This window comes from Eutrigla gurnardus (assembly GCF_963514095.1).
Source record: "Eutrigla gurnardus genome assembly, chromosome: 20".
Classification (NCBI taxonomy): domain Eukaryota; kingdom Metazoa; phylum Chordata; class Actinopteri; order Perciformes; family Triglidae; genus Eutrigla; species Eutrigla gurnardus.
Window position 1 is genome coordinate 7,712,583 of NC_139931.1, and position 16,601 is coordinate 7,729,183.

The 16,601-nt window shown below is 43.7% G+C and overlaps 1 protein-coding gene across 1 annotated transcript; it reads left to right on the forward strand.

Annotated features, from left to right (window-relative positions):
* Positions 1-1,298: 1,298 nt before the first annotated feature.
* On the forward strand, positions 1,299-11,833 carry LOC311030694 (heparan sulfate glucosamine 3-O-sulfotransferase 6-like). Its single transcript, XM_084036621.1, has 2 exons — positions 1,299-1,967; positions 10,508-11,833. Exons 1-2 carry the CDS (start codon positions 1,453-1,455, stop codon positions 11,124-11,126), a joined length of 1,134 nt encoding a protein of 377 aa, XP_083892747.1. The 5' UTR covers positions 1,299-1,452; the 3' UTR covers positions 11,127-11,833.
* The last annotated feature ends 4,768 nt before the right edge of the window (positions 11,834-16,601 follow it).

A 16,601-nucleotide genomic window follows, 5' to 3' on the forward strand; every position in this document is an offset into this window, starting at 1 on the left:
ATCTGTCAATTTTACTCTTAGACACAATGTGGTTTTTTTTTTAACCTTTGGACAAAGTCAGGCTTTAGCTGTTTCCGTTTATCTGGCTGCTGTCTTTACTTCACTGACATGAAAATTGTATCAATTTTGAACTTTTTTCTTCAAGTATTTCAAACTATTTTTTCTCTGAGGATGTAGAGGAAGAGAGTTTGATCAATACATAAATCCTCAATTAGAAAACACAGTAAGTTTGCCAAATTGATTCCGTCTGAAACATACAGAGCCCCGAGGCCGAGTGTGTAAGTGTGTGTGTGCGAGTTCTTTTTCTCAGACAGATTATCTACCTCATCTCCCCTTCACCTCTCCTCGCTCTCGTTTCCATCCCTTCACGCATTCAAACAGCCGCTTGATGTGTTAGTCAGGTTCAAAGTCTGAACTCCAGCTCAGGTTCAACCTCCGCGTCTTTGCCAGGAGAAACTCTATACCTGCTCCAGGTTTACAGTCAGGGTGGGGGGGCATCCCGGTGCTGATCCTTCCTGCACAGCCCCTAAGGTGCCACACTCAGCCTTTAGATACTGTATTTATGGGACAGAGCAGATGCAGGGCCTATTGTTTTTGGAGGTTTGCGTCAGGTTGGTTCAGCGTTTGGCTCTCAGGGTGCAGGGAGAGTACCAGAGGTTTTGGATAGACATCCTCGGGGGGCCTCTCTCTTATTCACAGAGACATCTATCATATGGGTTCAAAGGGCCATGGAGGATTTTCCTCTGCGGGGTCAGCTTACATTCGTGAAACACCCATGTGCCTGTAAGCTCATAATAAAGCACCCTCAGTGTTTTCAACGTTACAAAGTTCCACGAAAACATAAAACATATAAATAACTCGTTGGCGTGTTGAACTGGCCACAAATAAAACATTTTGTTTTCAGAGTGAGTTTTTAAGTACGCGTCAAGTGGTTTCTCTCACATGATTTATGCTGCTAATGCGTAATGTAATTTCGATTTGGAAAATATATATTTTAAGATATAGAAATGAAGATAGATTACAACCCGATGTCAGTTAATTTCCCCCAAGGAAGCGTGTTTATCCTGTGACTGGGGGAGGAAGGGGTGGAGGCGTGTAAAAAAGGGCGTAGGAAAGTCGGAGGAGAAACCTTGAATGAGGGATTCAGACCTCAGAGCGCACAGACGCGGCAGGCTGGAAGTCTCCTCTGGCTTTAATGAGAAAAACCAAAACTTTCTGCACCGACAAGGAACTATATCTGTCTTTTCTGACTTTAAAAAAGGGACAAAGATTATGAGGATAATTCCTGACATCTCCATCATCCCACTGAAGCCGCTCTCCACGTGACGCCCCACTTTTACGCAACAGGTTCCGGGAGATCCGTTCAACAGCATCACCTCCGATCCATGTAGGAAGAAGAAGAAGCATGCTGTCCCCGTTTTGGCCCTTTGGCACCGAGCAGGAGATCAACTCATGGGATGTAGTGGATGCAGAGTCAGGTTTGCCAAGGTGCTCTCCAAGGTCTCGGTGTTTTTTACCATGGTCCTGATCTTCACCTACTTCTTCTACTGCCTCACCGGACTCTGCGATTCGGCCCCGAGGACTTTATACAGACAGCGAGCCTCGGACTATGACATTCTGGACGATCATCGCCGCGTTGTGGACGAGCTGCGACCGGTGTCGCCGCGTCTCCTCCCGGACGCGCCTCATCACCGGAACCGCACCGCCTCCGCGGACGCGCAGCAGGTGGACGCGCCGGCACAGCTGCTGTCGGACGGCGCGGCGGCAGAGAGCGCCAAGAGCAACGGCATCCCCGTGTCCAACACGTTCGGGACCAAGCGGTTCCCGCAGGCGATTATAATCGGCGTGAAGAAAGGAGGAACCCGCGCCCTGCTGGAGTTCCTCCGCATCCACCCGGACGTGAGAGCGGTCGGAGCCGAGCCGCACTTCTTCGACAGGTTTTACGACAAAGGGCTGGAGTGGTACAGGTAGGCACGAGCAAACACACATGCACGCGCAACGTTTGGCTCAATTTCAGGGAAATAAAAACAAACTTTTTTTTTTTTTACTCCTAAATTTCTCCTAAATTGTTATATTATAGCTCCAAATAAAGACACTTAAATCTAAACACTATAGATTGACTATAAACGCTTGAGTCCCAATATGACAAGATTAATAAGATAAGATAAATCATTTCAACAAAGCTTTGGTTGCTGGGTGATGTATGACAGGAGGAAGGGTCAGATGAGCAGCAGAGGTGTCTGCAGAAGTGCTGATGTCCTGTCAATAGACCAGACAGCCAATCACGTGGCTGGCTGATATATTCAGATCACTATAAGCCAATATTCAAGATCAAGTGGGGGTCTCCGAGGAGCAGTTCATCATCTTGACAGTCCTCTAAATCCCATTCATACCCTTCAACGTGACATCCTCGTACCAACACTTCCACCTGTAGTTCCTGCATCCATCGCGGTGACTCCTCTGATATGTTATCCTCGCATCAACCTGATGGATCTGCTTGATGTTGCACATCAAATGTGAAGCGGCTACTGTCGCGGTGACAGCAGCTGGTCTGGACTGGAGCTCTCATATGGGTGCTGCTATGGTCCAGAGGAAGGATTTTGATTCCGATCATCTCCAGATGTGCTACAAGCTCCCGGAGAACATCACTGTTTAGCTGTCAGACAACTATTTTGGACCCGGGAGCATATTGTAGCATTAGAAGATGAAGGCTGTGCTAATAAACAAGCACTTTGAAAGCACGATGGCACTTGATACTCTAAAGTGTAATCATCTCATGGGCCCTTTTTTTCCCTCTCCAACCCCCTTGTTAGAACTGGGAACATGTAGGACACATGGAAACACTTTCAGCACTGATAAATTTAGCATGCTGCTAAGCTTCCTCTCTGTTTTTTCCTCAGTGGACATAAACACATGCATCACATCCACACGCCTGTTTGCACTTTTACACGTATCTCCTCTGCTGTAATCCATGCTTCTCTCCTTGTATTCGACCCTCTCATCTAGCTTCTTTAAGAGTGGAGGATGTCTTCATGTGGCAGACCTGGCGTTTCCATGGCATGTTTTATGTGCGTTTTAAATTAGCCAGACTGGTGCTGTGAGGCTGTAATCCTTTTAATACCGTCGTTTTTGTTGTTGTTTTTTTGGTCTGTGAAATGTCAGTCATAATAAGGGCTGCAACTTAGAATTTGAGCCCAACGTGACATGTTCACATTTCCTTGTTTTGTTTAATTGACAGCGTAAGAGGAGAAGCTGAAACCAACCTTATCATTATCATTATTATGGATGTGACAAATGACAGCAGGTTTGCTGGTCCAGCTCTGATGGGTGTGATGTCCTAAAAATGACTGGTATTTTTTAATATTGTTTGTTTTTTTCTGTTTTGGATAGAAGTAAACTTATCTGGAGACGGTTGAGAAGAAGTTGGAGGGATTAATAGTGACAATAGCGACGGCAGCAACGTGATCCCGGGGTGAAATCACTGAAAGATGACTCCCTCGGTGTCACTGAATCTCAGATATTGAGGGGTAAAATCTGTATGCTGTCATCCGCAGTGAGGCAGAGAAGCGTCTGGAAGTCGTGGAGCTCTGTGCTGTGTGTGTGTGTGTGTGTGTGTGTGTGTGTGTCAACGACAGCAAGAGCTCGTTCATGTGGAACAAGCAAGTCCTCGTCAACTGACTGTCAGTGAGAGGGTCAAATCACCGGCACATCTGGAAGCTAACGCTGCACAAACACACACACATTCTCCCGTCTGATTCGGTACGAGGCTGACGTGTCTGACAAGCTCTGAAAGCGAGCCTGAGCTCTGACATTTTATCTGGTTGAAGTTCCAAACTTCATCTGCTGCTCTGAGGTCAACAGGATCATATTTCTATGATGCACATGGATACAAACATTTCCCTGGATCGTGAATTTAATCTTAGCATAGCACCAATCCACCTACGTTGTCTTATTACTTTATCGCCTCTCTGTTTTCAGCCTCTGTACATTCCTACTTCAGCCATAATCAATATAGAAAGCGTATTCAAATGCATCCAAATCAAGAAAATTGTTAATTATCTTGTTGAGGAGGCATATAAGGATTAAAAATCCAGCCTTTGCCACAGAAACGTGGTTTGACCTCAGCATATCTGACATCTATGTGTGCATTGTGATGGAGAAAGAAGGCCGAACTGTAACGATCCAAGCAGTCATGAATGGTCATATATGGCCGTCAGATATTGGCGATGCCCACGCCGAGACACTGAACAGACGCAGCAGTGTCCTCCCGTGCAAGTTGTTCCAACAGCATTGTCTTCTGTGAGACGGACTCAGACCTCATTCATGAGTGCTTTTGTCTCCCTGCCTCTCTTTCCACCCAGCCCGTCTCTCCGTCCCCGTCCCTCCTTTGCATGTGTGCATACAGGCCCATTACCGGAATGGAAAAGCCACAAATAGTGCATTCAGAAACGAAGCAAAGATTTAATGAATTTTCTGTGTTGTTTTATGGCTTCAAGGGAACTTCACGGAGTGATGGGTTTCATATGGGACTTGAGAGCCACCGCAGAAAACCGAAAAAAAAAAAACCCCTCAGCTTTCCATGGCACAATAGTTGTGATTGTCACGGCCTTGTCATCATGAATGTGGGCTGGAATGATGTTACTTATACACAAAGGCTTTTTTCTCTCTTTTGGTGCATCTTCAGTTTCTCGGTGACATTAACAATGAGAAGATAGATTTGTATATTTCATTTAACGAAAGGATGGATTTCTGCATTTCCATTTGAGAAAAAACACCAAACCCAGAAGTCCCAATCGATATTTTGAAAGCTTGTCAATTGGCTGACCTACCGTCCTGACACCAAAGGCCATGCCTGATCGGATTGCTATCAAACTGTAGTGTAAATCCTTTAAGGGGGCAGCAGCACAAGGGCGAAGGAGAAGTGACGACACTGCTGAAAATGACATTGGTCCTTAAAAATACGGATGTGAAGTGACGACAACAGGTGAAAATAAAATGGGATCATGCCGGCGTCTGGGATAATATATGGGGCGTTTAGTTAATCAAGTTGATCAAATCAATATTTGGATGAGATCGTCCAAAATAAACCCAGAAAATCCTCTTCATCCTTTACTCGTCCATTGATCCATTGCTTTTAATTTCCGTAGTGGGAAGCAAAGATGGAACTGTAATCTCTATTATGGGCTGCTTATAAGCCATCCTTACGCTGCGTGCTGCAGGTTCCAACACTTACCCCTTTAGCCGACATATTTGACAGTTGAAACAGCGAAAGTGGACTCTAATGCGCTTGGGACCACGTTTTCCAGAGCGCGGGTGTTTTCCCCGACACCTCATTCTGCGTCCAGCCCCGAGGCCATTAGCGATGGAGGCTGAAGCACGACTGATTGGTGTAACAGACCAGGAAGTGGTTGAGTTGTATTGTGTTTTAATGGCAGCGGGGTTTTTTTGGCTGGAGTCGGGTCTAGGTGGTGTTATAAGGTTTTTGAAAAAGCCCACACTTGCACCCCATATGGTGGGAATTATAATAATTTGAGGCGCATTGTGGTGCATTTCAGGGCGCCTGTAAAAACCTTTCAGTCGTGCTGTTTTAGCTCCGGACTGCAGTTAGCTGGCGACTTAGTGTCAGTGTGCCAAAGTGAAATGTTTTAGATGCCTGGTAGTCATGCTATTTCCAGAGGAAAAAAGATTTAACACATGGTTGAAAACAGATGGGAATAGCCAATAGAAAATGATAAGGAAATACAATGATATTGCCCCACGGGATATTAAAAACGAAAGAAGAAAATCTGAGTCTGATCCTTGTTACTGTATAATAAAGTCCTGTTTAGCATCAGGCTTATACCAGCACGAAGGGTATCAAACATCAATACTTTTTGGGCACATGTACATGAAAAGCTTAGAGATCACCAAAGTTATTGCAATTTATCATGAATGTGTGTTCCAAATGTCACAATTCATCTAGTAGTTTTTGAGATGCCTTGTTTTGTTAAATAGGGAGGAAAAAAAGGGATTTGTAGAAATCAAATTATCGTTTTTGTATAGAAAACGCTCAAACAGCAGCATCCCTCATCCGCACTACTACCCTGTTAAGTGTCACCACTACTTTCATGTGCCAAATGCTGCAGCCATTACTGATTTCCTCCTAATTATGACTGGACGCTCATATGCCATGCAGTCACTAATTAGCCAACAAAACCATTTTTTCTTCATAGAAAAGCCCACACACACACATGTGCATGATTATACCCCCTAAACACCCACCTGCCCTCGTACACACACACATACACACGTATTCAAACGCATTGCAGTGGTATCCTGCTGTCAATCCCCGAAGATGAAAATGTAAAACGCCGTAGTCTCCGTGGGAGTAAAGCACTTCGGCTGACGTCCTGTGGAGAAGCCCTCCTCGCCCTCCATTACTGCGTCGTTATTCATGGGGGGAGGAAACGTCCGATTACAATGCATTTAAGATCCGTGGGTGGCGACAGTCGCTCTGCCAGTCATGTGGTTTCCCCCGAGGGATCACTTCCTCTCTCTGCCTACGGAGGGAGGTGATGGCCGTCTGCGCCGGAAACTCACCTCCAGGCTGAGAGTTGCATCGTTGTGAGATAGTGTTCGTAATGTTGCTCTTTACATGAATTTGTGACACACTGAAGCCTCATCGCTCGCTCAGATTTCTGTTTGGACAAAAGAACACGTAGACAGAATGGCGGCACTCGCCACAGTCCCACAGGTGATGACGACTCCACCCGTGTGTGTGTGCAGGGTCTTAGTATCGTGGCAACAGTCTGGCATTTTGAGAAATGATTCACTTTCTCAGAATGAGATGAGATCGATACCCATCTCAATCTTTCAACTCCCAGCAAGAAAATAAGTGTATTACCTGAAATGTCAAACTACTCTTTTTGACAAGTTCTTTCAGGTAAGAGGAGAAACGTGTTTGAATCTCGCTTCCCACACTCGTCCTGTCAGAATGACGGGGCCGTCCGTGGCCCCCGGGCTTCTCCTGTCGTCCTCTGAGCACAGCAGCACTGCTGGGAAATGTTTTCCTCCAGTTTGTTATTTGCTTCCCCTTCATTTTTTTACGGCCTTGATTTTCCGCTGCCTCCTTTAATGGGGTTTTTTTAGTTCTGAAAGTATTTGGACATAGAGACATCTGCCAGAGCAGAAGTATCCTCCAGCAAGTCAGTGTTTAGCGTCGATGGTCCAATAAACTAATTAAACATGGAGATGTAGGTCTGCTTTTGTTTTAGTTTTTTAGAGAATGACATGATAATTGCATTTTTGGGATGTTTTCGTTGGCTCTGCGTTTTTTTGTGCAGAGAGCCTTTTGTTTGGGGCGCTGCAGCACTTCAGCGGGGGGAACCCATAATCTTGGGGGCAGGAAGTCTCTGGGCCACATCCTCGTTGCCGGGTTGGTATTTAATCTTCTGATCCAGACTGAACATATCAGTAGTGTAATCAGCGATGTAGCACTTCAGGGAGGAAAAGTGCTACATCCTTTAAACAGCAGGGAGTTCCAGACTAATGTGGCTTTCCACTTGGGCTGAGTAGAAAACACCCACATGCCCCCCTGAACAGTGACTAAAAGGCATTTTTCCTTAAGTTGAATGAAAGAGCTGTGCTTGTAAAGCATATATAACATCACAATAGATTTACATGCATGAGGAAATTGACAACGCATTAATCATCCCTGATCTGTTTACAGTTTTGACGCCACGTAGGGGAGCAGATTTATGATAGAAAACGGACGTTATTGATTCTCTGATAATGAGACAGATTGTGATGAGGGAGATAAGGACCCGGGGAGAGAGAGGAGCCACAATTCATTAACTATTCATGAGTATGGAAAAGACAACTTATGGTCAATTACTGAAGTGACACTTCTATGAAGGAGCGAAGGACAAATGGAGAGGAGTGAGAGAGGAGAGGACGAGCGCTCAGTCTCGCATCAGCACACACACACACACACACACACACACACACACACACACACACACACACACACACACACACACAGTGAACAATCTGTCATAGAGACAGACGTATTGATCAGACACAGATAAACAGAGGGCAGATAGGCAGCGATGGGCCATTTGCAGCTCCTGTAGTTGGATAATAATCAATTAATGGTCTTTTATTATGGGGATCATTTAATGGGGGCGGGTTGACTTAACTTTAAGTAAAGAAGGAAACTCAAAACTCACACATGAACAACACTCATTTACCCTTCATGATTACAGAACTCCAGACAGTTACAGCACATATTTATATGAAGAATGAATGGTTGAAATGTTAGGAAATAGACTTAAGATTGATACCACTCTCATGTCTGCACGCTATGAAGCTACAGCTGGTCGTCAGTTAGCTTAGCTTAGCACAAACACAGGAAATGAAAAAAACAACTTGGCTTGGTTGTGTCCAAACGTCACAGAAATCTGCCTACCAGCACCTCTGAAGCTCCACATGTCTTATTTGGTTAATCCTTCCAAAAAACAAAGTATAAAAACAACATGTGTTTGTTTTTTTCTTTTTTACGGGGGTGCAGGAAGTAACTGCACCGAGCCAAGAAATAGTCCAGCACGTAATCCCCCTTTAAACCGCAACATGTTGCTTTTAGACTTTTGTTTTTGTGCAGATTAAACACACCAGATACAAGGTGTTAATTGGTGAGCTTTCGGAGGTGCTTGAGTTGCATTTTGTTCCCCTTTAGAGAGAGCCTGGCAGCAGCTTCGTATCCATGGTTACAGACATGAGACAATGTGCTTTAAAAGCTTGTGATGTCCGGCTGCTTGTCGAGGGGTCGCCGTGCTGCATTGACCGCGGAGCGAGAGTGAAGTCAGTGCAACCTGTACTTTGACTGCTGCCCGCACGCTGCTGCTGACCACAGCCAATCACGGCCGAGTGCACTTTAGAGGGTCAGTTTCAAGAGCCCCATTTCGCTCACACGTTGAGGCTTTGCCCAAATCTTCTAAGATGGAACACGAAGAACGTGGAAAAAATGTGACTAGATTGAAGTAAAGTCAATCTTCCTTAAAATGTAGACTTTTCATCAAATCAGCGTTTGACCACAAAACAAATCTCACTAGAAAAACGTCCAAAATTGAAATAAATGTCTTTTCTGAATGGCCTCTTGTCGTTGACAGCTGGACTCTACGCAGACGTCCAATCTGAGACAAATAAAGCACACCCATTACTTGTTTATTTTATAGGAAGCCACATGAAAGCGTATCCAGTAACAAAAAGGATGTGTCGCCATTCATGTGATGCTTTAAACGTTGCCATCGATCTATCCCGGTAATCCAAAATGCGCTACAATTTTTGCCTCATCGTCCGTCAAAGTCAAACGTGGACAAGCGGACAAACGCCAGGTCCGCCGAATACCATGTTACCCACAATGCACGCCTGCCAGATAGTTCTGAAAGTTAATGGGGCAGCAGATGCACACAGTTAGTGGAGAAGAAACAAATACAGGTTTCCAACAATGTAAGAAAATACATCAGTAGATCAGGGATTCTTGGTTTGGGTTAAATTAATGCAATGTAGCACATAATTCAGCACATGCCTTTTCACCGCCATATTCTTCACAACATCTCCCCTCATTGCAGACATGTGTTCAACACACTCGCTGAGCTCAGCAGCTTGCCGTTTCACTTCCTGACTTTGGTCTGTTTGGTCTGTTTTGGGTCCTTGCAGGAACCCGTAGGGGAGGTGAGGGTGATGGGGGGGGCTCTCTCTCTTGCAGGAAGAAAGGAGGGGGGTGGGGGGGGTCTGTAGGAAATTGCTGTTAAGTGGTTCTTGAGGTTTTGTGGTTTTGACTCATCAGGGCTATGGTGGATGGATGGTCTTGTTGTGCAGGCCTTATAGCGAGGCTCAGACAGACATAAACACACTGCATGTGTATGGACCTTTAATTACAGCGAATTTGGGGCGCTTCAATCTTTAGCATATATAATGTGTTTACGTTATCTTTTGATGTCTTCCCCCCCATAATGAAGTCAGTTAGTACCCCACATATGATTAAATTACACTAATAGTGCAATTTCGCAATTTGTTTTTTAAAGCTGCATGAATCAGTATTTTTTTTATATCATATTGACAGCTGGTCAAGCATCTATGTATAATATTTGAGGGGTTACTCGCACGGAGCCACAGATCATTTTCACCCAACTCAAGTGTTTTATTGTCTAAAAAAGCTCCTTTTTTGGGGTTTGTCGACCCACAAGTTCGCTCTTTCGGTTCAAAACACCTAATGGCAGACAGACAAAGTTAACAATGAGCTGGTGGACATATTTATCAGCTAAAGTGCCAAATATCAGGAGTCGTGGAGTCTAAATGCAGAGCTAAAATGGATGCTAACTTTGCTCTGAGTCTGCTGGATGTGAATACGTAACTGTTTGCTAACACGTTAGCCACATTCACAAACCTGAGATATATTACCGTGTGAAACTGCATTTGCCATCGTGATCAGAATTCTGTGTCTGACCGCTTCCTTCTTTCCTTTTAGGAACCTGATGCCTCGGACGCTGGATGGCCAGATCACCATGGAGAAGACCCCCAGCTACTTTGTCACAAAGGAGGCCCCTGGCCGCGTCTGCACTATGAACTGCCAGGCCAAGCTCATCGTGGTGGTCCGGGACCCAGTGACGCGGGCCGTATCCGACTACACCCAGACGCTGTCGAAGAACCCAGGCCTCCCTTCCTTCCAGAGCCTGGCTTTAAAAAACGCCACCACAGGTCTGATCGACACCACGTGGAGCGCCGTGCGTATCGGCCTGTACGCCAAACATCTGGAGAACTGGCTCCAGCACTTCCCCTTGTCTCATTTTCTCTTTGTCAGCGGCGAGCGGCTGGTGTCTGATCCCGCCGGCGAGATGGGTCGCGTTCAGGACTTCCTGGGCCTGAAAAGGGTCGTTTCAGACAAACACTTCTACTTCAACCAGACCAAAGGTTTTCCTTGCTTGAAGAAGCCAGAGGGGAGCAGCAGACCTCGCTGCCTTGGCAAGTCTAAGGGCAGACCCCATCCCCAAATCCCCTCTGAGGTCCTGCAGAGGCTCAGAGACTTCTACAGGCCTTTCAACCACCGTTTCTACCAGATGAGTGGGCAAGACTTTGGCTGGGACTAATGGAGGAGATTCCAGATAAAAAGCCAGTTTGACTGTTAAATGATCCACAGGACTAACGTTCTCAGGGACGGGGGAGAGGACTACAAAGTCCACATGCTGAACTCTGCCTCATGGACATGACACCCAGCCGAGGAACTCTCGCTGTTTTGTCGGAGAGAAGAAGCCGACGTGAATTCTGCGATATGCAAATTACATAGTTAATGGCTTAGCTGTTAAACCATTAAACCATTTTCCTCCTTGTATGTTAATGTTTTCACGTTAGACGGAAGCTAGAAGCAAGGTACGGACCAAAGGGAAAGGAAATACAACCTTTGAGTATCGTTTTTTACTTTTTGTTTATGAAATAAGCTGATATTTATAGTTTCTGTTGATTTGAAATACAACAGTTACAGATTCCTTTTATGAAAGAAATGTATTTATTACAAGACAAGGCGAAACATAAATATGTTTTCATTGACAGGACATTGGAAAAAAATGTCGTACTCTGCGATAAACCACTATGTTGTTTTAATTATTGGCAGTGTTACTTTGACTGCATTTATTCCTTTGACTGTTTCCAGTGTCCTTTTTGAAATTCTACATCTTAGTTTGATATTGCAGGTCATTACTCTGCATATTGCAGTTGATATGCCAATAATACCTCATGTGTGAATATTAAATGTATAATAACCAGAAACCACACACACACACACACACACACACACACACACACACACACACACACACACACACACACACACACACAGTTCATTTGTAGGCATTTGTATATATTTCTCCCCTCAAAGCCACTTTATTTGAATTGCCTTGGACAGCAGCGACTGCATTGGCTGTTACTCACTTCAAATAAATGACTGTTTTGATCTGTGATGATTTGAAACCATTTCAAACTCAATATGTAACAAAGACAAAGTACAATGGTGTGTATAAAACCTGAATTCTGACACTGACGACCCGTGTTGTGAGGTGAAGTTTTCTCTGACGTGACATTGACGGAAGGAAAGTTTGTCCAAAGAAAAAAAAGAAGTGGAAAGATTATGTTTTCAACGACAGCTAAGCTGAAGAATTGAGCGCGAATGAGTCTTAAAACCCAGATATTAGTTGGCATTTTTTGCACTACCGGTTCCCTCGTCTCAAAGTCGACAGGTTTTTTTTTTAATGGGTTTTTGGTTAAATATAAGAAATACGGTCTGTGGTAAGAGATTTTAGCATCTCTCCCTTTTCTTTTACCCTTTCAGATCACAGCCACAGTCATATTTTGCAAACAGGTAGGGCCTTAGACAGCACATAGCAACAGTAACTAGGGTGAGTGGGCTGAGTGGCTGGTCAGTTCTTCCACAGTAACCCTGTTAATGCTTCGTACCGTGTCACACTTTATTTAAGCTCTCAAACTCCCACAGAAGACCGTCGACTCTCCCTTCTCCTTCTCTCTCACACTGATTTTCCCTCTCGCCACTTCCACACAGTGACACCACATGTACAGTCTGAGGCCTGCGTGCTTCCGTGGCCTTTAATTATGAAAGATCTCAGCTCACTCAGAGGGCCCCCCCCCTCCTTTCTCTCCGGGCTCAAAATTAGCAGCAGAGCTTGTCTCTTTCATCGTACATTATCCTGCGTGGAAGAGAGAAAAAAAAAAAAGTCTGCTCTGGTGGAACAACCAAAAAAAAAGGAACCACAAGATCTGATCTTTCTTTTTGTATTTTCTTTTTATTTAAACAATGTATGGAAATATGCCTGACCAGTGCTTGCATTCGATGATTAAACCAAAAATATTCAATCAAAACTATTAACATTGAGTTCTGTTTATGGAAACGTGGCCGTTTGCGTTAGCGTGCTAGCGTGCTAGCGTGCTAGCGTGTGTATTCATAAGTAGGTTTGACACACACACACACACACACACTGCTTTGGCTCTTTCCATACATCGTGCCTCCACTAATTCCAGTCAGTATTTCTGTCACATCCCCCTCTTCTGGGTTTTATATGTCTGGCATTAGTTTTTAGTGGGCCTCTCTAAAAATTTAAATGTGCCTGCCTCACTTCATCTGTGCCAACTTTTATTACCAGCCATAGTGATAGTTGCCTTTTTTTGCCCGTGCCAGCCCGGCAGCAGGCATTAAAGATAACTGATTTCCCATTCTGCCGTCTGCTAAAGACGTTAGCGTTAGCGGGACTAGCCCTAGTCGTTAAATCCCACTAAATCAGCAGGGACATTTCGGCATAATCTACGGTTGTCACTTAACGCTGGTAATGATGTGAGAAATTCAATTGAGGGCGAAGCAAGTTAAGTGCAAAAGTGGAGGAATAACCGAGAAAAACGCTCCCTGAAACCGAAAACTGAGACGTGAAGATGTAAGTCGACAATGAGCTACTGCACATGTAGTAAAAACCGTAACTTCATTCGGCTCTGCGGTCGAAGCAAACAAGCCGTACAGTGTTCCCTCTTTGCACATATCGCCCCGTGTAAGCTCACGAGTAGCTCCCACAAGAATCTGAAGACACCATCAGCACTTCGTCATGTTTTATGAGCCTGTCATCGGTGTTTTTTAGGTGGACAGCAAACTACAAAATCCATGATTTTAATTGATCCGATGGCGTATCGTGGTGTTGCAGGTCCAGGCGTTCTCACCGGCTGCCTGAATGTCTCTTCATTTCCATTAATGACAATTAAACTTTGAGTATAATAAAACATTTCAAGCATTTCTGTAATGAATATCGAAATGATTTCACAATATCACAAAACAGGGATAATAAATGCATTTTCATCAAATTTTGAAGAAAATACATACGCCCTAAATTTAATGAAACCTTATACTTTTGTTTTTTATTATTTTGGACAGGAAACTTAGAAATAGTGTTGCTTTTGCCATTTGATGATTAAAAAAAAGGGCAATAAGAAAAAAAATGTAGACACGGCCTTGAGGTTTAGCGTTCATGCCTTTTAATTTGGAGCCAAAGTCCAGACACAACCATTTAAAGTCAAAAAGAGATGTCAGATTCAACACTTTACACCAAATCCAGATGATGGGATGAATAAACTTGTCTCTTTATTTGTTTGAAATGCAGAATGTAGAGGATTACGATCCAAACGGCAAAAATGCAGAGACAATAAATCGCAGATCTGTGAAACTCCCAAATCCTCCCTTCACATGGGAACACTCATTCGTTTTGCTTCGGCTGGCATGCAGCTTCCAAAAGATTTGAGCCCGCAGTTTTAATGCATGCCATCAATTCCTACCATTGTGGATTTGTTTGCACGAGTGAGAGTCGCCCCAATGTGGATTGAGTTACTGGCCACTGTGACTATTGGAGATTAGGCGTGATGAGGGCTGTATATTTTGAGCCATGACTCTTATTTGGGAATAACGGGCACATGGCAGACTAATCAGAAACACCCACCCGAGGGAGGGATGAACCACTCTGCGTCGAAGGACGGTGGGGCCGATTTCCACCAGATAAAAAGTAGGATTAGAGTGTAAAAAGTGGTTTCCCCTTTTTGAGGAGCCACAAACGAAGATGGTTCTCCAAACATTTTCCATCCATACCGCAGTCTCCTTTCGATCCAGGGAAGAAATGCTCTGGGATTTTCTCTCTTCCCTGTGGTTTAGGCCTCACAGCGTCTTGTTAAATTATGACTCCAGCTTTAATTGATGAGAGAGTCATTTGGGTTAGAGAGATTTACAAACGGTCATAGTAGCGCAACTCAAATTGGGTGATTTTTTTAAAAATTTTTTTAGGGAAATGGGATTAAGAACTTTTTTACAATGGGATTTTATAACGTTGTTTTTCTGGACACGTTTTCACTACCGTACATGTTGCCATTTTAACCAACAAAATACCACCTGCAGTCCGCTTATTGGGCCTCCATTTGGAAAACTGATACTGTCGCCAAACGGATGGAAACCTTTCACACAAAGAAATGAAACCGTATACTTAAATAAAGAAATACAACTCTTCTCTTTTGGAAAATGTACACGTATCTGTACGCTGCTTAAATCACATGTTGAAGCGACAGTGTGTTTCATGGCACTTTGCCTTCCACCTGCACCTTCAAATAAAAAATCTGAACACGGTGCAGTCAATCACTGAATGAAAGAGGCTCGCACCTGGCCTTCATGCATGATTTCTTTTTATTTGGGCAAAGAACCCCTTCATTATTTTACGAAAATGAATTACAGCCCTAAAGTTTGGCTAATAAAACAATTAGCTCTTCATTTGATCCATGTTATTAATCCCCAGCCACATCTTTGTTTATTCAGTATGAGACTGATTAATTAAATGCACTGTAAAAGATGATGGAAAAGGTGGGGTGAAGTGTGTTCACAACACATTAAACACACATAGAATGAAATAAAATCAATTGACTGTGTGTGTGTGTGTGTGTGTGTGTGTGTGTGTGTGTGTGTGTGTGTGTGTGTGTGTGTGATTTGCTTCCTGTCTGACTCAGTCGCTCCAACGGTTGTGTGTTTTTCTTTTCTAAGAATGGCCACACCGCACCGTCTGGTGACATCGAGCGCAGCACGCAAAGCGAGGCATGAGGAACGGTCATTTTCTGAACATACACACACACACACGCATGCACACGCATTGCCAAGTTGTAAATCATTTTCACATGGTGGATGTTCTTGCCATGCATTTCATGTCAAGAGCGGGTGCTTTAATCTGCCCCAAAAAGAAAAAAAAGGTAAAAAAAAAAAAAAGTTTTAAATTTACTTTCAGATGCCTTTCAGTCATCTAAGGCCGTGATTCTCACAGTGGGGCCCGGGGACCCTGCGGGGGACCGTGGCACTCTTTCAGTCGGCCTTCAGAATAATTTGCTGTAAATTGTAAAATTGTGCTGTATCATTAAAAAAAAAAAGTGCATATCTACAGATGGGGACCATTTGTGCCAATAAAACAAGCATGTTGTATCCATTACGTTAGCTTTGGGCCAATGGGAACTCTGATATGATTGTGACAAACGGCGATAAGATTTTCTCGTCTTATTTTAACACGATTCAAACTGAAATGTGTTTCTGTTTATCGCTATGAAACAGAAGTATGTTTTTGGGATAATGACATCTAAAAGTACCAACTTTTCTCCTCAGTAAGGGGCCTCAAAACATTTGATAACCCTCGATCTAAGGATGGAATATTACTGCACTTTATTGTGTGTTTATTTATACACATGTCTTTATATAAAGACTATGAAGAATTTTTACTGTAAAAAGCTTCAAGCATATGAATGGAAACATGTTCTATCTCTATCTATCTATCTATCTATCTATCTATCTATCTATCTATCTATCTATCTATCTATCTATCTATCTATCTATCTATCTATCTATCTATCTATCTATTAGGATTCATCATCTGGGAAACAAAGTTGGTGCCAATCAATCTAATAATTGTTATTTCAGAGTAAATCTCTCATTTTCATGCCACTCTTTTCTCAGCGTTAGACGATCAGGTGCCACCAGGCTTGGTTTCATGTCACGGGTG